Here is a 24,339-nt window from a genome sequence, read left to right on the forward strand (position 1 = left end):
CACAAGCAGGTTATTCTGGATGTCATTATGCGTGCTACATCCAACAATTACTTCAGTGAATTTGGTTTATGAATCACATAAAGTACATCTGCTGGCATCATGAGATTTATACCTGCAATTAATACCCCATGTTGCTAATTATAGAAAGAAAAAATGGTCAAAGTGCCCTTGTGATAATGTCTTGGTAAAAGCATCAAAGGAGTAGATTATTCCCTACCTTCTCAGCATCTTGTTCAAAAAGTCGGAGTTGAAAGCACTGGTCCAATTTCAACTTGCGGACATGCCACATCTGATGCAAGTGTTGCCGGGTGGAATGCAGCTTGTCTAAAAGGCTGGTGATCTTTGGCACAAGACTTTGAAAATCTGCACTTCCAGGAATGCAGTTCCTACCAGAAAAACCATCACTGCACCTTATGCATTGTAATAACCTCTGACCCTCACGATCCAGTTCTTCCACAGGAGCTTTAATCACTTTTTTCTTAAGCTGCGTGTGCTCATCAATTAGCCTTCTTGAGCCCTCAACATCAACTGGAAATTCCTTCCTAGCCAACATTTCCTGGAGGTCCTCCAGCCTTGATAATAAATGAATAGCACTGTTGAAAAACTCTTCCAAGGAGACGCGCAACTCTATCCATTCATCATGGTTGTAATCCAAAGATCCTTCAAACTCATCCGTCAGTTGAGAAGGATCCACCAGTTTTGCCAGGCCTTCAACAGAGACCATACTTGTCTAAGGAAGGGAAAATGACAGCATTTGAATCAGTGACTGTCTAACCAGAAATAACAGTGCAATCCATAAATGGCATGAAGGGATTATTTTCCTCATCCATACATAATTGAAGGAACATTGTAAAAGATGTTGAGGACTATATTTAACTTTGATGAATTAATCAGACTGAAAATAGTCTATTAATGACACTGATTTTATTTATTTATTTGTTTTAAGGCATGCTATTTACTGGAATAATGTCTATCTTTTTAGGCCAACCAGACTATCAAAAACATATCATGAGAATGCTTCTGCCATGGATTACTTTAACCAGTTGGACACTGAAGATTTCTTACGGAGGCTGTTGGTTGTGTGGACATGATTGTTCACTACATGGTATATGGTATTACAGGGATTCTATTTCTTGCATTACATTCAGGCTAGTGGCTGTACAGCAGCAAAAGTTTTAAGCATAGGAGGCAGGTATTCTAACCTGCCAAAATACACAATATGCCGTTTTTTTCCTTCCGATTAATCCAGTTTTCTTTCATATTAGTGTTTTCTAATGCGATTAAGCCAAAATCAATGTAAAAATTAAATGTCACTGGAGTATTAACAATTAGAATTTATTGCTAATAGAAAGAACCATTCATGAATCATACACAATCAATGAAAGATGGTTTTAATTCATTCAGATTTTGCTAAAAAAAGTAATCACTGATAGAGAAATGCACTGGGTGCCTGGCAAGCAGTTTAAAGCTTAAGGACCCAACAACTGAAGGCTATTTCCATTCATTTTGACAAATTATTTTTACTGGAATATGAGCACAGGCTTCCAAATATTACTAGAGATTTTCAGTGGTCATGTTAATACCCAAGTTGGCAGCCCTTAAAGGCTTGTGATGTTCAGAAAGTGCTGCACATGTATCCCCTAAAAATCAGGCCTCTAAAGAATGTCAGAGTTTGTGCTCTTCAAAAATAGAGGCACTCGTAATCACAGCAATCTTGAAAAAGTCATATATAAAGAAAAATACCTCAAGTCCCATCCATTACTCTGAATTATGTCCAAAAAGTAGGCTGCCCACTGGTTTAAAGTTAATAATAGGCTTTTCTTCCAATTTTTTTTATCCATCTAAAAATATCAGGCATCCTACAATGTATTAAAATGGGATTCTATTGAGCATATGCTCAGCAGAAAGATTATTTTAAAATTCTTCTGCAGTGTTCCTTCATGAAAAGGCTTTGGGGAAGGGGGAGGGCAGAAGGAAGAGCCAACAAACAGTGGGAAGGTAAGCATGCAGCTTCAAAGAGGGATTTCAGATTTCTAAACCTCTTGACCTGTACACTGACCCCTTCAAGGTATTTAATGAGATAATTCAATTTAGAAWTTAACTGCCTGTCAAGAAAAGACTTCTCTTTATTGCTAATACCTGGGCATTCACCCTGCAGTATGTCAAGCTACTGCAAGCGTTGCTCTTATGTTCAGAATTTGACATGATGATATAGCAGCAAGGCTTTTCATTTGAAGAGTTCTGCAGCAAATCTCTTTATTCAGATTTGTTTCTCTAGGGAGTTATATCAGACTAATATGAAAACAACTTTACTTGGGCAGGTATGTGGTAAGACAGAGTAATTGTTTGCCAGGCATCATTCTTCTTTCTTTTAAAAAAAATCACCCTAAGAAGCACTGCCCACTATTTAAACCCTTTCAGCAGGAGAAAGAAAATAATTTTGAAGACATCTCTGAATTAATGCTAACTAAGCTTCTTGGTCTATCCCTCAAAGTGGCAGGAGGTTATGGAGTCTGCATTAGTCAATCAAACCCTTTTTTCCTTTTTTCTTTACCTGACAAACTCTTCCCAAACAAACTGAAGCATACACTCTTTGGACTGTAATGCAGAACCATTCTGTCAGAGAGCGTCACGATAAAAATCCAGATCATTAGCCTTCACTAAGGGTCATAATCTGCCCTGGCATATTCATACTGCTTCCATTAAGCTCAGTAGCAGATTTTGGCCTTAAAACTGACAGTGGTAACTGTTACATTTGTAGATGGGTTAAATCAACACAGACTTCCACTGCCTTCCACTGCAGCCTATTCCTACAAGCATCTAGTGTTTTAATCATAGCTATTGGGCCTTTAAAACAGAGGTTCCTGGATTGTGGCCTATACATTGCAGTGGGTCTATGGGATGATGGGCCATGGCCTGAGGAACCTCTTTAAAATCCTAAAATCGAAGGACTCATCGGTTCTGTTTGCCTGTAGGTGGTCCAAGAAAGAGCAAGAGAGCTGACATTGCTCCTCTGGCCCAAAAGTTTGTGAACCATTATAGGCGCCCACATGACAGCCTGGCAGAGAGACTAGGGCTCAAAGGCACACATACAAAATAAAAATACCCTTAATGTGTGACAGTGTGTACAGAAATGAGTCAAGAGTTTTTAACACAATACAGACTCAGAGCTGTAACTATGAAGAATAGCTTGACCACAGTTTACTCTTCCCTATCATCACCCCAGCTCCACACAATGAAAAAATATAAGTCAAGCCTCCAGAGTATTAATGCATTTTAAAACAACCAAATGTTCTAAAAAATATACATATTTGAGGACTGATACTTTACTTCTAGGTTTTGAAGCTTTAGGGAGATACTGATTCTGTTTATTAAACCACTGGAGGATTGAAATTCAGTCCTGGATAAATATGCATAAGCTGTCTTGGGCTTCTAAGGGACTGCCCTTTAGTGTCCCTATATAAGTGAAACAGAGGGTTTCACATATGCCGCAAGCTATTCTATTTCTAGTCCCTGCACAGGATCCCTCCTGCTCCATGTTTTTCTGTAGCCCCTATTTCTCCTTTCTTGCCCTTTCCCACTGCCCTGATCCCTCTCTGTCCCCATATGCAGCATTGCCAATCTCAGTGCACTGTAGCAGCAGCCACTTCTGCCAGGACCAGGCATTTCAATAAGCTTGAGGAATCCGTGGAGGTGACACAGCCTGTCACCTTCACATACTGAAGACAGCCTTGCTGTCAAAGGCTCACAGGAGATAGCAGTAGACATGGAAGGTAAAGGCCCATTTAAACAAGGTGACATTTTTAGCTGACTGGTTTTAATCAAGTTTTCATGAGACAGGCAGAAAAAAAAACAATCTACAAAAACTTAAATTGAGATAATAGTGTAAAAGTTGGTTAATGCTTAGCAGCAATCTAGCTGCCCACTGCAATTCAACAGTGCCCTTAAGAAGAGGTTGAAAATAAGGACATATTTACACCACACTGACTTCAATAGATCTGATATATATACTTAAATATACTCTTCCATTACAGTCACCATTAAGAACTGTAGCAAATTCTACTCTGATTTACAGAGGTGCAAATTCAGAGTATGTCTCTAAAATTAATGGACTGGTACATAAGGGAGCCAGCTACAGAATAATATCCCAGCAAAGAACAAGAAAAAAAAAAATCAAGACTACCTCATGACTGAGCACATACTGATTGATATATGAGCACGTCATGCACCTGAGCTTTGCTTCTGTTTGGGTAAGAAGCTGAAATTCCCAGAAAGCTAAGAAGCAATAAAAGAATATAGCTGGCTTGTCTTCATCAATGACAAAGTTAGTAAAATTCCCTTTAATTATGCAGTGTTGTATATTGGTTACCATTCAGCGAATTGCCCAAGGCACCTTATTGTTAACATGAATTGTTATTGTTATTGTTAACTTTGAATATTAAATTTCAATTAAATTAAAGCAGTGACAATATGTAGATAAATTTAGTCTAAATGCCTTTTATTAAAAAGAGCCATTAGGTGAACCTGGAGAGAAGACAATGTGTTAGTATCTAGAGAAATTTATCTTTAGTATTTTGACTGATTTGGTGGTTGTTTTTTTCCTAAAAGAAACAGAAGACTGAATGCAACACCACCCAAAAAAAAAAAGACACACACACAAAAACCCAAAGCAAACCATGCTTATGAACCTCTAAGATGAAATGTGCATCCCCTTCCAACAAGTTTGCAAGAAGGCATCTGATGCCAGGGCACCAACTCACTCTGGGAAACAGTCCTCAAATGCCTTCTTCTGCCAGCACAGGGCTTAGGAATTTTTTCGCCTGAAGAAAATTTCTAATCAGGGATAATGCATTACCAAACATCGTCATGTGGCTCTCACCTCAAAGATGAACTTGGAACTGCCGAAGTTTGTTTTCTGCTTCTGCCAGAAATTATCGGGCTTTATTATCAGGGCAACGTGAATCTCGGCAGGAAAGGCTTCTTGAAGGGTCTTTAGAAGAGGCTTGATCAAATCCCATTTGGATCCCCGCATATCAATAATAACAGTGAATCCTCGTTTACAGACATCTTCACTGTAGGGATAAAAGCATGTCAGGATATTAATATTGGTGACAGTCATACCGAGACTTAGCTTTTGTTGTTAGCATTCAGTGCTTCAGAGCAAAGCAAGGAATTTTATACTTCCAAATAAAAGGCAGAAGATAATACAGCATAAAGGCAATATGAAATTTTAAAAGTTTTGCTATAATCTAATTTACATGAATAGTCCAGTTTATATGTTGCAGTTTAATCTTCTATTTCCCAAATACATACAATTTGAATTTTCACTGAAAATATGCATACTTTCATACAATTGAAAACAGAATCAACTATATCTGTATAGTAGTTAGATATGTGTACATATAATGGATTTTGCTTTCAATTTATTGCATTCAATAAGCCACCACCAAGGCCAACAAGCACAGTTCTCCACCTTAACGCTGCTGGCAGCTAGCAATTCTGGGTACCTTCACTTTTAGACATCCCTTTAAGGGCTTTTTAAAAGTCTAATTTCCAGAAAAGCACCTGGCAATCATTCTCTGAAAAGAAAGTCCTTGTGACTCAGCATGTRCACAGTTAAAATTGAGGCCCTTCTCCCTCCTGATTGATCTTCCAAATGTTGCAGGGTCTTTTTAAGGTTGCAGTCTTACTTTTCTGCCAGCCTTCGCACCCCCCTTCTCAAATGTTAAACACAGTGATCTGGCCTGGTCGTTAGCCGTGCATGGGGCCGCAAGCACTGCAAGCACTGGCTTGCAAACATGCCTTCCCTTTTTCCTTGGGAGAAGAGATGAGAAATGTTAAAAGGACGTGTTGATTCAGTCAAATCTGAGGCAACTCAGGGATCCATAGTGTCTGCTGTGGGGCTGAAACACTTGCACAAAAAGTGAAATTTCCTAACCCCTACTAGTACTGTTGGTAGGGTAATGCTGAAAATTCATCGATGATGCACTCAAAATGCCAGAATGGTCCAACTGCTGATTTTAATCCCCCCCACACCTTGATGGAATGGAGGTTATTGCTGGAAGGGGAAGGCTGGTAGAAGAACGGAAATGCAGAAAGAAGAAAGGAAGATTGAAACAGAAAGAACAGTATAGAAAGAAGAGAAACATGGAAGAGGATAAGGATATTTTGTATAATGAATGCTTGCTATAGTGAGGTACAGAATAAGAAATTCTCTTTAATAAATGAATATTTCACCCTTGACCTTTCTGCAAACTGGCCAGCAGCATAAAGAGGATCAATATTGTAGACATAAAGGCATATGTAAGTTAACATAAAATAGCAAGTGTTGGCATTGTTGGAATGATTTTGATTCTGAAATATGCTGAGGACAGTTATTATTAAGCATGGTTATAATGCAGAAAATGTAAGAATTCATGTTTAGCCTCCACACAAATGCTCCCAGTGTGTACGCATGCAGGATGGTTTTCACTACACTCTTCCTCTCTGAACTTAAAGCACTCTTGCTGCAAATAAGATCCAGGTCCTACATATCTCATTGAAAACAATTCTTCAAAACTTACAATTATGTTTCTGGTCTGGAACAAAGACAGGGCTATCCTTCATAGAAAGGACACTGGATTCATATATATATAACATAAAAATTAAGGTTCTTGGTGACCTTAACAAGATGTAGAAAGGTTTGTGCACAGACAGACCCCCATGGCAAAGGGTTCCCTAACGTGAACAGTCTCAACTTAAGGCCAGAAAGGAGCAGTCAAAGCCCATGAGCATGGTCCTCTGCCTTAGCATTACTGGCACATCCAGAGCACACTGCACAGTCAGTGCAGAGAAAAACTAGGGAGACCAAGCACTTCCAAATACTGCCAGCAATATAGATCTTTTTATTCTCTTTTTACCTACTGCTGAAAGGTCAGACATCTGAATCCTTCCATAACTGATGCCAAAAAAGGCTGTAAAAGAAGCTTTGTTGGTGGTGCTACTGCCTCTTGCCCTTTGGTCCGAGAGCTGAGACAAAGAATCGAATCAGACAGGACTGAATAGAAGGGCTTTTGTTTTTCTTTTTTTCCCTTTTCTTGCAAAGCTTTATGGGGTCTTCAATAACTTCTGCCAAGCCACTGTCCCCTTTTATACTGAACTGACTTTTCCAAGGATTGCTTTTGCTCCAAACAGTTGACAAAGAGATCTTGGAGCTATATGGACTCACAAAGTACCCCAACAACAAACATAGCAACAGGTAAGCACAATGTATCTTTCATTATATAAATAAAAAAAACCATTGCAACCACAGCAAGGCATAACCAATATTAATTTCATTCCAACTCGCCATGGCTGCTGCCAGCCTGACAGCTTACCAAATCTGATCTAAAATGATAATAACTTAATATAATATTTACTGATGAATAACAGAAAAAACTGCTTCACTAAACAAAACAGTAAGGTCCTGAGGAACTGATGTCTTCTGTTTACAAGCCTGAACTAAAGTCTTAGATCCAAGCAGCCCTGAAATCAGACCCTGCCCCAGCTTTAGAGCGCAGGCAGTATGCTCTCATCCAGACATGTGATCGGACACCACTGTGACAGCAAATTCGGCTTGCAGTAAGGCGGATATTCCCAGTAGGGAAGTGAGAGATAACTATGGGCTGGATCTTGCGTTTAGTGAGGTCTCTCCGCCAGCCACCCCCAGCCCTCAGGAGGCACTGAGAAGAAAAGGGGAAACAGAAGGTACTGCCACCCATTCCCATCCACGCACCATGCCCAGCAGCCGCGCTGCTGAAAAACGTGCCACAACACACTAAATCCTTACTTTCACGTTTTTGGAGGCTTCACAGTATGCCTTCAGTGGAAGAACAGAGGGTAACAGTTCCCCAGCCATTTCTGGTGGACACGGGAGAACAGCCAGGGACACCGTGGGTCAGACCCATTAGTGCCCTCAAGGCCCAGGCAGCAGCCTCTTCTCCCGGCGAGGTGCCCCCACACCTTATCGAGGTCTGGGCTCAGGAGGGACTTGCTGCGGAGAGATTTAATTGATGTGCGGTGTCAGTGGGCTATTTCGGGGGACACACAGCCCAGGTAGAGCCAGGGCAGAGCCAGGGAACTGGGAAAGGGATGTGGCATGGGGCTGGGTGGGGGGGGTCAGGCTGCCCATGGGAGGCCTGGAAGCAGGGTGGGTTTGGAGAGGAAGGGAGATGTTGAAACTGTCCCTGGGTGCCCTGGAGGCTGGTGGCAGTGGGGGTCACTCAGGAGCCTGGGCTGGACCCAGCGGCAGCGCTGGGGGGAGATCAAAGCCTGGGGCCAGGCTGGGCCCTCAGGAGGGCTTGTAGCAGAGAGGCCCTGCATGGCCACAGGTCAGGCCCCTCGGTGCTCGCCTCAGGGCTCGAGGCGGCCCAAGCTCGCTGCTAGGATGCCAGCTGAGAGGTGGATAGCCTGACACCAAACCTGGATGCCCACCCAAATCCTGCTGTGCTGGGCAGTGCCTCCAGACATAGGCACTGCACTCAGCTCACGGCACCCAGGTCTGGGATGGGGATCCCGCACCCCATGGTGCAGGTGAGTTGAACAATGAAAAACGGTCCTGCTGAGATGCTGCTGGCATGGCAAGGCATCCCCCTTTTTAGGGGTGGGAGCACCATCAGGGAGGAGGACAGTGCATGGCAGGGGAGTGGGGGGTTGCTGCTATGTAGTTTCATGAGGAGGGCCCCAGTTTTGGAAGCAGTGCCTGTGTGGGCACAGTGCAGCGTATCCTGGAGTGACACAGAGTGCACATACACAGTGTTTCCCACACCTGTAAATACGCTAAAGATGTCTGGGAATAAGAATTAAAAAAAAATGCAGACAACAGCAAATGCCTAGGGAAAAGTGTAAAAGAAGCAAAGCTGCAGATGCTTTCACTCACTCCTTTCCAAACCTTGGACAATGCAAAGGGACTTCCTGAACCAGAGGTGTTGTTCAGACATTTAACAGCCCTCAGCAGATTTTTCTTCCATCAGTTTGTCTGATCCTTCCTGAACCCATGTCAGCTTGCAGTATCTGCAGCATCCGGTGGCAAGGAGTTCCACAGCCTCAACCCCCCTTGTTTGCAGGACAACTACACAGCTTTGTTTGCAAGTTTGTTCCAAACTTGTCTCCTGCTTGCTCCATCTGATGCCTCCTGATTCTTATATTGGAAGAGGCAATAGGTTGTCATTCCCTATCAGCACTATTCACATTCCTTATAATTAGACCAGATTTTCAACAAACTTGCTTATATTTTCAAGCATGAAAACTGATGGGATGGGGAAGTGGAGAACAAAGAAAGAATGGGGAATACTCACAGATTTTGTAGGGTAAGATATATCATATCAACAAGTAACAACTATTCCATTATTAGTACAAAATTTCTTACTTACAAAGAAGAGGATCTCCCTACTTGATTCATCCTATAGGCAGGTAAATTTCTTTATGTAGTAAAATAACTGAAAATAAGTAAAAGACAGGTACCCCTTTTCACAGATAACATACATATGGACTGTGTTTCTCATGTTGAGCAACTCTAACTCGGTTTCAAGAACCTTGCTCACAGGCTTGGAGAACTGGCTCTCCTTGCAATTTTTCCTTTAATGAGAAGAGCGGTGCTAACCCATAACACCTGTGGGTCTCTTGTCTCATCTGAGGAATTTGATCTCCCAGGCACAGTGATAATTCTCCACGCCCTTCTCCAAATCTCTGTGCAAAATTAGCACCCAATTTCTAAACCTACTTGTCAAAAACTATTATTTAACAGTGTTTAAACTGCTGGAAGCCAGAAAGCTGCCTGCTCATTATTTCTACTTTCAGTTGCCGAGTGTGCTGTGGAGAGGGGCGCCTTTGAGAGCACTCACACTATGCAAGCAGGGAGCCAGACACTAATCAGCAGCGATATCTCAGAAAAAGAAGAGAGAGATGAAAAAATTATTTATTTAGTTTGTAAGCTCTTCAGGGCAGGGACCGTCTGCCATGCCGTGTTTGTCTAAGGAGCCTGCCTTGGTGGAGGTCTCCAGGTGCCTATGCTCATACTGTAGTCTTCAGCTGCCTGAAATTAATTCCAAAAATGACTCCTCAGGAAACTATAGATGCAAATCCAAAGAATTAAAATAAATGAATAAAAGTGCGCTGTAAAATGCAACTGAATGACATATGTGTGAAAATACAAAAGGCCTAAACAAATGTGGGGACACCTCACAGGCACTTTAGTTAAAAAAACTAAAAAAGGCCAAAAATTTAAGTGGCAGTGTTCAATTACTGACAGCCGTTGATAGGGTGATAAAACGAATGGCCTCATTTGTAGACATAACGAAGCACTCATAAACTCTGGTGAGTCAGGGAAATCTGCAAACCTCTGTCATCTTTGACAATCAGTCATTTTTCTTCAGCTACCTCAATATGCATTGAGGAAATGACTCTAAATTCCTTTTGAACAGTCTAGCCATGCTTATTAAATTTGTTGTTTAAAAGAAACAACTCAAGCCTTTCCCAGTTTAGTGATTGATCAGGAAAAGCATGGACAGTAGCAATCAAACTTCCTCCACAATGTCCGAGCAAAGCATGCTTTATCCCTGACTGCCGAGAGGCTACATCAATCCCCATATCTATTACGCACAAGTAATCATTTTAGGATGGCAACTAATGTCGATTGCGGTGCTTAATTTTTTCCGGTATTGATATTTGACCAGAAACTGGACAAAACACTCCAATCAAAGTATTCAGGCAATCTGTCAGATTTTGGCTCTGCTCATCTGGACTAGATTAGAAACACTGAGCACAAAATACTTGATAGTTGATATGTCATTGCAGTTGCCACGCTGCTTTTAGGCAAAGACAGAGACTAGCTTCTAGGTTTTAAAAAAACACCCTAAAATATTTGTGAAAACAATACTTAAGTTCTAGATTTTTAAAAAAGCATAAAATTGAAACTCTGAAGCAGATGTGATAATTTTGTCAAAATAAATCTCTCTATTTTGGTTTCTGGGGCACTTCCATAAAGTTATTTTCTCAAATTTCCTCCTTAATTCAGGCACATTCTAAACTGTATTTTCTTTGGCAGGAGCTGACTTGCTGGGTACCAAACAAGTTTAAGCACTCCACGCTTTCTGATTAATCTTTCAAATACCTATCATTGATTACACGTATTTTTCATCCTTATGGTTTGGCCAAAGCTTCTGGCATTTAGAAGCTTCAGCACTTGATTAGCTGAAATAACATAATATTTCCATTCCCATTTTGCAGTCATGAGTTAATGACAAAGGAGCACATTTAGCATGCCTGCTGGCCCACTAAAAGCACAGATCTGACATATATGGAATCTCATTCAAAATATGACTTTTTAACAATGAAAGCAAGATCTCCTTTAAGAAGGGCCAGTGTAACCTTGTCAGGAGACACTCTCAGCATAACAAGTAGCTCTACAAGCATCAATCTGTAAGCACAGAATCCGCAGGAACTTAATTATTTTTGAGCTCGCCATTCCTCTGACAAATGTGGCTGTAAACAGCCAATTGATTCACAAGCTGGGAGTGGATAAGGGAGAGAAGGAGGAGAAAAATGGGTCCATGAAAGCCTCCAAGCACACGATATTATCCCAAAGGCCTCATTTCTTTCTGGGAACAAACTCTCCTGTCTGGTTTCCATATCGGAATTTTCCAAGGATCACCTAAGTAACTCATGTGTTCGTAGTTTTTGTCTACTGCATTTCTTTATTCATCTTGTCCATGGTTTGTTTATTCAGCTTGAAAATTAAGCTGGATGGGGAGGTTTAAAATCAGCCGCACTTCTTCGCCTTCATACTTTGGTGCTGCATTACCATGTTTGGCCTGAAGATCACCGTGTAAATAGAAACAGCCATCTGTATTCATAATATACTTTCCAACACATTTGGGGGGACCAGATAAAGTCCTTTCCAATAGACTTAATTGTCAAGCACTCCTGAATCCGCACTATTTATTAAAATATTTGACTCCATTTAATATGTCTCAGCAAAACACACCTAACTCTTTTTCCCAATTAGCAGGTGTATTACTGAAATGTCGCACGGTCAGTCTCAGTTGTCACCCACATCCCCCAGTGACGATGCCGCCGTTCAGAGTGATGGGGCAGCCTGTCTTCCGAAAGATCCTGGGACACCTCTGCCTCCTCGTCCTCACAGCTCCCTTACAAGCTAGTATATCAGCTACCAGCTGAGGAATTTAGTGGTGCACATCCAGGGTGCATCATTACTTTGGAAGACCAAACCACGGAAAGCTCCCACCAGAGAATTTCAGCTACCTAAAAGGCTGTATGTAGACAAATTTTATCCTAAATTTTCCCTCCCGTGCTTTCTAACTTTGTTTCACAATGCATTTTTGTAACATTTTTATAAGAAAAACAGACATTCAGCCTCCATTTCCAATTAATCCTTTATTCCTCACTGTGACCTAAATTTGTTTCTTCTCTCCCAACACTGAAAAGGAGTCATTCATTCTCGCTTTTCTTTTCCAAAAAGAGAAAGAAAGAAACCCAAACAGTTTCACACTGGCTGGAGCTGGACATAAAGCAGTGATGTAGAGAAGTTTCAGTGACATGTTGTAAAAAGACTTGGAGCCAGTGAGGTCCTGTCGGAGACAAGCCTCCTGTCTCAGTTTCCAGCCATTGCTCTTAGGGGACACGAGGTGTGATTGCGAATGGCACAAGAATGCAGATGCACGGCTGTACAATGTCCATATTCAGCCCCTGGCTCTGGCCACTTGTCAACAGGAGGGAAAACAAAGACAGAAAGACCAAAAAATTTGGCAGAAGCAAAGTAGTGCCAGAACGGGTGCTCCTGTGAGTCTCAAGCAAGTAACTCATTTTGTTCTCCAAGTTTTCCTTTTAAGAAAACAGCTCTGAAGTCAGCGCAATTCTGTTGTAAAATGATGTGAGCTAGGAAGGACTCGGACACCTAGCCCGGTATAAGAAGATCCTTTCCCAGTATGCAGCCATGACCCTGTGAGATCATGACAGCTCTTGCAAGGGGTAAAAGTCCTGACCGGTATCTAAATCAGGAGAAGCTGAAAGGGCTCAGCAGGGTTGTATTCTGCTGCCTTCTGCACAGGTGAAAATCCTGATCTACATCATTACCCCAGAACTGGGACACAGATCTCCACAGGCATTCATCCTCTTATTTCATTGACCAAATAAACACTGTTTGAGAAGCTTTCTGTCTTTATTCAAATAGCAAAGATATAAAACACAGCTGTGTCCAAGAATGCATGATTGCAGCTGTTAAAGCCAAATCCAGAGGATGAATATTATAATTTTTCACATTCCTATTAAGTTTCTGCTGGTAAATGATGCCTTCATACAAACCATTTACCCTCTTCCCCTTTTGTTATTGCACATTTACTATATTTGGATCAATATCTGGCAGGTCTTCCTTGAAACAGCTGCTGAGATAAATATGAAATTAATCAAGGCTTTGTTTTGTTGAAGCAGGGCTACATTTAAAGACTTGTTACTACAACAAAGAAATATTTGAACAGTAAGTACCATTCAACTCTCTCTTGAACATTTAGTGTCTTGTATTTGGGATAATTTAGCAGAAACAGAAAACAAAAATGCCTTACTAAAGAAAATGATATGTTATTGGCATTTGCTGGAAAAAATAAATATTAGTGTTGTGCTGAAATATAAACACACCATTCTTGATAAAGTTTGGATGGGCAGAGACTATCTGAGAGTATGTTTTGAGATTCAAATCCATTGGAATTCTAGGTGAGAAATAAGTATGGTGGTGCTTGGTGCAGCTAAACTAGTAAGACCAAAAAAATTTGGGGGGGATCTGTTTGTCCTTATTTTAAGCGTTTTTCATAGTTCAGGCAAGAAGACGATGAAGTCCACTTCACATGCAGTCACAGCAAGGTTTAGACTGCATTCAACACTGCCAGATTTTCCCATAAGGAAAAGGATACCTCATTTGGGCAATGCCTGCTTGGGGCTCCTAGACCTGGGATCCTGATTTATCAGCTCAAGGCATCAACAACGCAACAAAGTGACCGAAAGGTGAGCGGTAAATGCCTCCAGGAATTCCTGTCCTCACACTAAAACACCAGTTTACCCCAGAACAGAGTCTCTAGATTGCACGTACATACAATTGGTTGAAACGCATTGTGGGAGACAGAGTTACGCACAACGGAAAGACCTTTTATAGCATAAATAAGTCTGCAAGCATGTTCTGCTCATGCACATTTTTTCAAAGAATGATTAATGTAGGTGTAAGCAATAGACAGCAGCTCCTGGTGAAATCCAATATATGTCCAGAGACAGACGCTGTGCCAAATTCAGTCCTGCTGTAAGCAGGTGGAACCACTCAGGGAATAATGCACTTGATTCCGGGCTCAACTGGGCTCACAGATGAGGAAAAAATACTCTTAAAGGTGCTTAAATCACTGTTTGTAAGTAGTATTGACATTTCTTGCAGTAAGTACTCATCAGTTATCATAAGGTACTCCAAGCAGTACAGAAGAGCAATGTACATCCATGTACACAAGAGCTGTAAGTAAAGTATGAAACTAAGGAGAGAAGGTGAGAAAGTAGACATTAATCCAAAATAAAATATTTCATGAAAACTGCAGGTCATAATGAATGTATTTGCTGAATTAAAAACTGAAAAAAGGATTTTATACTGTCTAAACATTCTGTTTTGGCCTTTTTCAGATTAAATATCTTTCTTTTTTCATTTTGTTCCATTTATTTTATAATAGACAACATAAAATAAACAGAAAAATTTAGAAAAAAACTTCAAATTATATTAAAACAAAGATTGACAACATTTTAGAGGTATTTTTTGTGAGAAATTTCAAAGGTTTTTGGTTTTTTCCTCATTTAAGAATCTGCATTTTGCAATAGCAGATTCTTCCATGAAAAAAGTAACCTAGCTTCTACCCGTTTCCAGCCCAGAGTGTTCAGCATACAAGTTGCCTTGCACTGTTTATCTCCTAAGCAGAAGTGATATAACCATTGTTTGAGGCTTACAAGGTTTTGGCTAGAGTCCACACACTCATTCCATTTAAGGGCACATGCTGGATTCAAGAGCATCCCTTAGGAGGAAAGGTGAGTGCTACATCCAAGAAACATTCTGCAGTCCCTACAATGAGTTTATTTTGCTAAGACGGCCTGTGAGAATTTGAGTTCTCTGTAGAAATATATGATTTTAAAGCTGATGCCTCCATTTTCTCCATGGGGACTGACCATGACTAATAAATCTAGTGGTACTCATTTTTTGAGCTCCACCCAATGCAAACAAAGCAAGCCTTTATAGTTACAATGATTTATCCAAAATAGTCCACTTATCAGATGTGTGCTTCCTGCCATGCCAGACTGGGTGAAGACTGCCTGTGGTATTACATCCAGAAGGCTTCGCTCTCAAGCTGTAGAATTAGCCTACACTCTAAGCCATACTTGTAAAATCTAATTTGTGTATTCCTTTAACTAGCAGACTTTACTCATTCCTTCAGATAACCTCCATAATGGCACTGAGAGGAGAAAAAGTTCTTTTTACTGAGTCCTCAAGAAACAATGGATGCTGGAGTACAATTCACAATGCAGTTTCAACCTGTCCAGCTCAGGTCAGTAATACTGCTCCTAGCAAGGCCAGGCTCTCTCAGTCCTCCTACTAAGGGGAACTAAGCCTTGCTAATGAAACTACTCATGTGAGGTATTCCTTATTATTTGTATGGTGATATAAATGTGTGATAGATCAATACCACTGATGCTTACTGAGTATAAACAAGTTGATCCCTTGGTGTTTCAAAGGGCGTAGAAGACCCAAAAGACAATATTGACTCCTAGACTGGGAAACCTGGATCCCAAAAACTTCTGGAGAGCACAGAATATATCTGATAGCCCAATAATGAAATCAAAAATTGGTCAGAGGTTCAACAACGGGTCTGAACAAACACTTTGACTGTCTTCCCAAGAGCACTCAAGATGTTTTTTCCATTTCTCCAGCCTCAGCTGCTCTCCCGTCTGTAGGACCTTGAGCTTCTTGGATGCCTGTGTGTGGTCCTCCCATTTTTCAGTTTGTCTTGCTAAGGCACTTTCCCACTCTGATGGGAACTCACGTACTGCTGCTGCACAAACACAGTTTTAAGGTTGCTCCATGCAGTTTCTAGGAAAATGTCCTTTATTATCCTGAAATTCTTCCACAACTGCTAATCATTTCAATTCTCCACTACTGTCATTTCCCACCAGTCATCACTAACTGGAAGAACCCAGAACAACAGTTCCATCAAGCAAAGTGGGTTTAGATAAATGCTCCGCAGAAGTAATCGCTTGATTTCAAAAGCATGCTCCTTTTCCCCTATTAGCTATATTGCTTCTCTATCAAAAGGACAATAAAACTTCCTAGGCAAATCCATCTACACATGCCACATGTGAACACACATCATCCTATTCATATCAAGAACCCCATACCCAATGTGCTGCTGTCCCTGCTGCCAGACCTGAAAATTATATTGAGAAATTTATGTATGCCAGCCTAGGAATAATGGGCGTCTGCTAGTCGGAAAACTTACAATTTATGGCAGATACCAGCCAGACTATGGTAAGAAAAATGACAGAACAGAATCACGAAGCACTGCACCTCGAAATTTTTGCCCTAATACTGAGTGGCTCATTTGATCAAGAAGAGGCACCAAAGGTATGTCACAGACCACATCTAGTCCCTTGGACCAGTGGCTTTCCTACCTGTGAGTTAAACTAATGCAATATAACATCCTGTGTAGACATGGACCTGTTGTAGCAGGTTTCTGTAGCAATTTGAAGTCACAGTTTCTGGGCAATAACATGCAAGAAACAACAGAAAGCTTTTCACAGTCACTCCACAAACCTCTAGCTGATGCTCACACTGGACACGGCACCCAGTAAAAGAAAGTCCTACTAAGTACAACCCCCTGACACTGAGATAACGCAAATACTGTAGGTAGTTTCCTTTCAATTATACCTTCATAATTTATTGTTTTTTTTAATCTGGCTGAAGAACTGTAGTGCAGGGGATGAGACTGGAAGTCAGGGGATCTTGGTTCTTGAATGAATTGTCTTCCTCTTATGTGTCTCTGTTATAGCTAAACTCTACCTCCATTTTTTTCATTTGCAAAATGGATGCTATAGTACTTTTCTTTACTGAGCCTAATGAATTCTTCAGATGAATTTAGTATATTTACCACATTTTCAGACACAGTAGGATAAATAATTTCAGGAGAATTACAAACTGCTAACAGTCACGGCTGCTTCATGGTTAATTCACAAAGGCTTGAGAGAGATCACTTAATAATCTAAGCATGTGCTTATTTATCCATGCCGGGGCTATATTCTGGGTTACACACGTGCTGATTTTATATAGGGAGTATTTATTGCTCTATACATATGCTTATCTAATTGTACTGAATACACATGCTTTATTAAACTCATAAATGAGCACATTTATGGGTCTATGCGAAAGTAGAGCCCTTCATATTTTATTTATAAAGTAGGACAATAGAACTGCATTGACAGAGAACATCCATTTAATCCAGAGGATTTAGGGTCGTCCCACAGACTTTGCTGTTTTTGCCAGAATCAAAGCTTTTGGTTTTTTTAATTAGATTTCCAGCCCATCTGCTTTCAAAGATAGCCTGGACAATATAAACTAATGCACATTTGTCTTGCTGAGTCTGCAGCCAGTGGAAAGAAACAATGGGCCTAAGAGAATGGTGAACTTGCACCCTTCATTTTAGCGGGGTGTTAACTAAAAAGCCAAATTTTGACTGCCTAAATACCAGGAGTCTTAACTATTTCACTGCTGTTCATTTGGCCACCAAAGCTGCAGATAAAATGTTTGTCAAAGCCCTGAATTATTCCCATAACCTCCTGTCCGTTTTGATGACTGTGCTGTACAACTCAGGTTGTCAATTAGGACCAGGCAAGTATCTGGCCAAATATATATGCCTGCATTTATAATCAAGGATTTTGCTTGTTTCTTAAAGTGTGGAATAAAAGCATTTATCACAGCATAATTGGACAACTAATACTAGAACCCCATAGTGGAATAGATTTTAAAACCGCAACTATTTTGGATTTGATATAGAATCCACAGGAGCACTAGCCTAATACATAATTTTTAAGTGCTTTATGGTATAAGACTAAGGAAAACAGACTAGAATCTCTGTTGCTGTGATGTGCTTTACAAACAGCAAACAAAACAGAGTCAAATGGACTCAGACTTATGCCTAACACTTGCAAATAATAAGTATACTGCACTGGTCACTTCAGAGAGTGATGCTATACCAATTCATATTTTTTAATATAGTTGTTAACCACCCCAAACTAACACCTCTAAAGAGAACTGACTATTCTTGCATTTTCTGTAATTACTGATTCTAAACTTGAATAACTACTTCACCACTATTTGATATAAGCTCTCTTAAAATCACTATCTTTATGTGTTTGTGTTCATCGAGCAAGCTCACACAGGTTGTTGATATCAGAAAATAAAGAGGTATCATTGACACTGAATTTATGACAGTGGATGCTGCCTAAATTATCATGTTATAAGGATGGTGCATGGATGCAGTTATATCCTGATGGTGTGTTTTTCAAGGACAGCAACATCCAATGGCCCTACTCCTTTCACCCTATGGACTGTCCGGCAAAAATATCTTCCATTTGATTCCTGTTTGTGTAGTCACTCCTCATAATATATGGACCTTGATTCAGCAGTTAAGATGGTGCGTAAAGCACATGTTTACACTTGCTGGATATGGATGAACTTACATACACATTTGACTTCTTTGCTGAAGGAGAATCACAATTCCTCAATAAGAATTAGAAAGGATATGGGAAGTAGAAGCCCCCAGGCCAGACAGGTCTTTTCCTGCTTTGGCGACCTCTTGCATCATTTTCCAAGTTTATTTTAGTAAATTAATGTGTTAGTCTAACAAAGTATTGATATCCTCCTTTTATTTGTAACTAAGAGCAGATATGGTGAACACACATTTCCGCCTTGATGATTTCCTTCCTATGCCCCTGGTGATTTGCATAACACATAAATGCCTTTGTTCTATAATGAGATGCTCTTTGAAGTGAGAGGGTTGTGCAGAAGTCCTAGGTATGGCCAACGGCTGCCTAGACAGATCCTCTATGTTCTACTGTTTTACACGATTGGAGCCAGTCTGCTTCATTTTCTACGTTGTTACAGGTTAAGGCAGGGACTACTTCCTAGGCAAGCTACAGTACAGCAATGCCTGTCTGTAGCTCAGCTTCAGTTTTCTAAGGTGAGGAAGGAACAGCATTGGTGTCTTAAATCAACTTGTACTGTGAAATGCTACCTGAACTTAGAGGAGGACCTGTACAAAGACTAATACAGTGCAGTGTTCCTCTGCAGCACTGGGGGGTTTGTGATCTGCTGTTGAAGACTGAGTCTATTCAGTTTTACCTCTCCCTCATCCCTCGTCTTATGTTTAGACTGGAAACTCTTCAGGGAAGGTAGCTACATTTTTGTTCTGCATTTACGTAGAACAGTCAGGATGTTGGTTCATAATCAGTGCAGTGATAACATAAATAAGAAGAAATAATCACAGCTGAAAATCAAGCAGTGACTGGATCCTTCTGTTCAGCTGAAAGCCTTGGTATCTAATGCAGAAAGTCAGAAGTGATGTATTACCAATAGGTTAAACTCGGCCCAGGAAAATTCTCCTCTAATGATTAAATTAACAGTTGTTTTAGGTGTATGAGTGTTTCTTTGTTATGAGAAGGTATTCATCTCACAAGCAGATTCAAAACTTGCAATAAAATGTTGCACACATCCTGTATATAATCCCTAAGAAACTTTCTTTTTTTAATCATAGTTTCCAAAACATGCTCAAAATATAGCAATCAATGGGGCTAAAAAAGTATGGGGGAATGTTTTTAACTCACCCCAAATCCCAGGACAGTCTTAGAAGAACGTTACCAAAATTATGTTCTTTTCTTTTTTCTTCAGAACAGCAATCTGAAACCAGACTTGTAGGGTGACACTGATTTTTAAAATGCTTGTCTAAAGCTATTTGGTGGAAAAGTTCACTCACAAAAGGTGAATGTCTAATATATTCTCAAATATGATACATGCCCATGCCCTAAGACTAGGGGACTATCATTTCAGTCCGAGTTTGGGTGACTTCTATCAGTCTGAGATTTTTTTAATCAGACATTAGGAGACATATTTCTTAACTGAGCCTGTTTTCAGAATGGATTTGTATTTTTAATACATTTAGATTCTCTTGAAGTCTTCTGTAGCTTGGAAGAACCAACTGATGAATCTACCATTTTCATTGGAAGCACCTACCAAAGGTAGGAAGAACTCACCACTTGATCAGTCAAGCCAGACCCACCAATAAAATGACCTGCTGTATTAAATTCTTTCCAACTATTTTAAGAGCCACTAAAAAAATTCTATTACATTATCTGGTGATAATTATTCCTTTACTCTTCTCTCTGCTCCTTCTAACCAGCATAGTTTATCATTGGCTTTGTTGGAATTTGACTAATGTTTGAATCTATGTGATGCAAAACATAAAGTGCCACATACATTACTTTTAGCACTGGAAGAACAAACCTACCTCAATAACAATACTGTCATAACCTCTTGCATCATTTTTCATTCTGAAGGAGCTTAAAGAGCTTTGCCATGAGCATTCAGGTGTTAAATACAACAGGGTCTAATATTATGCCTTAGAATATCTCATTCAATAAGAAAAAGGGAACCACCTTTTTATATTGGACTTAGACAAAGAACACAATACACCCCAGAAGATCTTTGACAGTCTTCTTTGAAAAGAAACTTAATTCTTGGCTAAGAAAATGAGAAAAATTAAAGGAAAAGCAAAGGCTGAAAAAATGTTTGCAGGTGCAAGAATTAGTTATTTAACAGAATCCCTAATTACACATCTAATTTTTGGCATCTTTTCAAGGCAGCCTGAACATTTAAAGCACTTTTGTGGATTTGTGTCCTCCCACAAAAAAAAGGCAAAAATGTGTTTTCATTTGTAAAAGCAATTATAAGTCAATTACCTCTAAATGGGCAAAGTGAGCATGATATTGGCAAGATGGACTTGGCTTCTAAAAAAATACTGATTTGTTACCAATTTTAGAAGTTCAAAAATGGAGAGCAAGAAAACTTTGCACTGGTATTGTATCAGATATGTTTATCTGATTTACGTTGCTCCGTTTTCTGTATCTTACTCAAATATGTCTGCCATGATTTTCCGAGGGCCACTGGGAATATACAAAATATAAAACATATATTTTACCTTGGGGACAACTAGAATCTTATTCATTAAAACAAGTATTTTTCAATGTGATGTTTAAGTTTAAGCACTTGGATCCCCGGTAGGTGGCTTGTTTTTTCAAAGGCAGTAAGTTGATTTTACCTAATAAAAATCTGTGCCTTATTCATACATTTGGTAGTGCCCACTAAGTGGTGAGAAGAGAGTTGCCAATACTAATATACTACAGATGCAATTTAACAGTCCATAAAACTAAAGAGATGAAGTGTCCTACAGAATTCTCAAAATCCCAGGAAACCTTTTAGCTGATTCTATTTTCATATCACCTACCACATATCATCTGACATTGCTAAATTTTGGGGGAGGCAGTTCTGGAACTTAAAGAGAAACTGAGATTTCTAGTATGTCTGGTAAGAGTGGAACTGTCTAACAGTTGAATTTTGTCTTGTGATGGAGTAAAAAGAAACCCTACAGAAAAAGCACATACTGCCTGTGCACTTAATTCCTAGACTAACAGCTCATTAACAAAGCACAGCTTCCAGACATTCTTCCTATGGGTAAGATTGTTCATTAGTTTCCTATGTACTTGATTTTTAATTAGATTTTGGATTGGAATCATAGCTCCTTTCCACAAATCTCCAGTGGGAAGCAAAATCTAAACTAATCTGTGATCCCAGAGATGCTTGCTTCTCCAGATGCAGTTTCTGAACTAAATTACAAATGTTGTAAAAACAAGAGAAAGAAGAAATGAGGGGACATAGCCACAAAGTTGGATGTGATTAATTGGGGTTGTAAGAGTTCAATTCTGTCTTGAGAATGGAGTAAAAAGAGGTCTTGAAGAAAAAGTACACATTGCCTATTCAATTAATTCTTAGACTAACAGTTCATTAACAAGGCAGCACTTCCGGCCATTCTTCCTATGCGTAAGAACATTCATTAGTTTAACAGGTACCTCCTATTATTTAGATATTGTTTTGGAATTAACAGTTCTTCCTCACTCCCTCGACTTGCTGAATGGCAAAATGGCACATCTGTAATGTGGAGCTTTTATCAAGTGCATTTCCTAAGGTCAGGAGACAACACAGTCCATGGCCAATTTCTTAAGCAGCACTCGCAAGACAAGCGCAACTTTAAAGATGCAGTTTCCCAGAAACGAGAAGTCTAATCAGTGCATGCTATTAAAACGACTTGTATGTCTGCTTCATGCAACATAACTGTAATAAAAATACTTAGAGGTTTCAAACTTCAAGATGTAAAAATATCAGCTGTTGTAGTTTCCCAAAACTTTGTGAGATAGATAGTATTATGTCCACTGTATAGCCTGGGAAAATAAGGTTATGCAGTTAAGCCAAGGGACAAGAGAACTCAATGTTGAAGCCAGAGCTAAAATTCAGGTATTTCTGCCTGTGCCTCTTCCCTGGCGTTCCGGGATGGCACCCAGCTAAGTGCAGATGTGACCTAAATGTGCAGCCTACATTAAATCTGAGGCTCCCATCTGATTATCATTTATGAAGATCACAAAAGACACAGGCAGAGCTGTTAACAAACACAGTTCTTGGTGGTGGTCTAAGTAGAGCTGCTAAGGGCTGAGCAGGCTACTGAAAATGAGCTACAATTTTAGTCTTAAATTAGGTCTGACATACAGCAGAAAAACAGTGGAAGGAAAAATTGGCATTGCTGCGTTAACAGAGGACTTTGGTCTCTAGGGCTGTCAATTGCTGGATCATAGAAGATTGAACCAGAAGAGATCTAGTCAATCATCCTAGTCTAGGATGTTGGCGCTTTGCCCAGAAAGAATACTAATCAACAGCATGAACTTACCTTTCCTGCAGCTAATCTTTAACTGCCATTAAATTCACATGCAAATAAAAAGAGGAATGGTAGGAAATTAATTTAGATCTATAGTTTATGCTAATATAATTTAAAAAATATTTCAAAATATGAAATGCAGAAGTCTCCACCCACTATTACTGATGGCAAGATACTAACTGTCATTTTCATGTGACTTACAAAGTTTAAGTGCACAGCAGATGAAACACACATGGTGAGTCCACCTGGAGTTCTCCAAGGGAAAACTCTTGTTCCTAGTGGGATGTGATGTTTGCCTGTGGAGCTGTTTAATATCACGATATGGAACTTTAGAACATAGCATTTATTCTAGAGCTGAACAAACTATTTTGCTGATTGTCCTTGGAGACCGCAAAAGCCATTACCTTGCTTTGTAGAACATTAACCCTATGTAGAAAGTTCAAAATTACTACTGGGGGTTCCAAAGTATCACAACCCCATACATTTTCCCACAGCCAGGTTGTTCATTATGGATCTTGCTCAAGTATGAATCGCTTATCTGGTCACTGGCATGTTTTACTATTTCACTGTATGAATTATTGCCAACAGGTTGAATTTCATCCATTGAAATCAAATAGCATTGCTCCAGGATTAGTTTGGCCCAATGTGTATTTTAAATACCATGAAGTTCTTGCTAAGGATCACACCCATCTCCATATTAATGTTCCACTGGCGTCCATATTTATTTCTGTTCCCTAAGTGGACAAATTTAATAATTGTTTGGATCCTTGACCCTGGTTTAGGACAGAGGAGAGGAAAAAAGGCTGAATTTTACCAAGCAAAGTGTCTTTTTTTTTTCTTTTTAATGAGTAATTCTTTCAAATTAAATTTCAAAAGTAATATTTATTTGATCCTCAATGACAGCATCAATTGCAGAAGCATCTGGCAAGCCAGATGCTCACATAAATAAATTTTAGAAAATCAAGCTTAACTCATCCTTCTATTAAAAGACTAAGTGCTAATATCACTGCCTACATATTGGATATTGTCAGTTCTTCTTGTTTTCCCATGGGGAGCAGGGTGATGGAGGAGAACTTCCACATCATATGAACATCAAATAAACACACATAAGTAGCACATAGCAAAGGCATGAGAAAGTAACTGGCACCTGGCTGGAGAAAAACTCCTGTTGTTGCTCTAATTTTCAGGGATGTGCAATTGTTTTATGAAGCCAGTGCTCCCCTATGATCTTAACTCAATGACTTTAACCAAAAGGACCGTT

At 39.8% G+C, this 24,339-nt stretch overlaps 1 protein-coding gene across 1 annotated transcript in view; it reads right to left on the reverse strand.

The window, feature by feature from the left end:
* Positions 1-24,339, reverse strand: part of LOC112973832 (kalirin) — a 267,351-nt gene that overhangs the window by 218,553 nt on the left and 24,459 nt on the right. The window contains exons 4-5 of the mRNA XM_026082189.1: positions 4,880-5,072; positions 218-730 (exon numbers count right to left, since the gene is read on the reverse strand). Of these exons, the coding sequence (XP_025937974.1) occupies positions 218-730; positions 4,880-5,072 (706 nt within the window). The remainder of the gene's footprint in view (positions 1-217; positions 731-4,879; positions 5,073-24,339) is intronic.

This window comes from Apteryx rowi, unplaced genomic scaffold, assembly GCF_003343035.1.
Source record: "Apteryx rowi isolate R43461 unplaced genomic scaffold, aptRow1 scaffold_57, whole genome shotgun sequence".
NCBI lineage: Eukaryota > Metazoa > Chordata > Aves > Apterygiformes > Apterygidae > Apteryx > Apteryx rowi.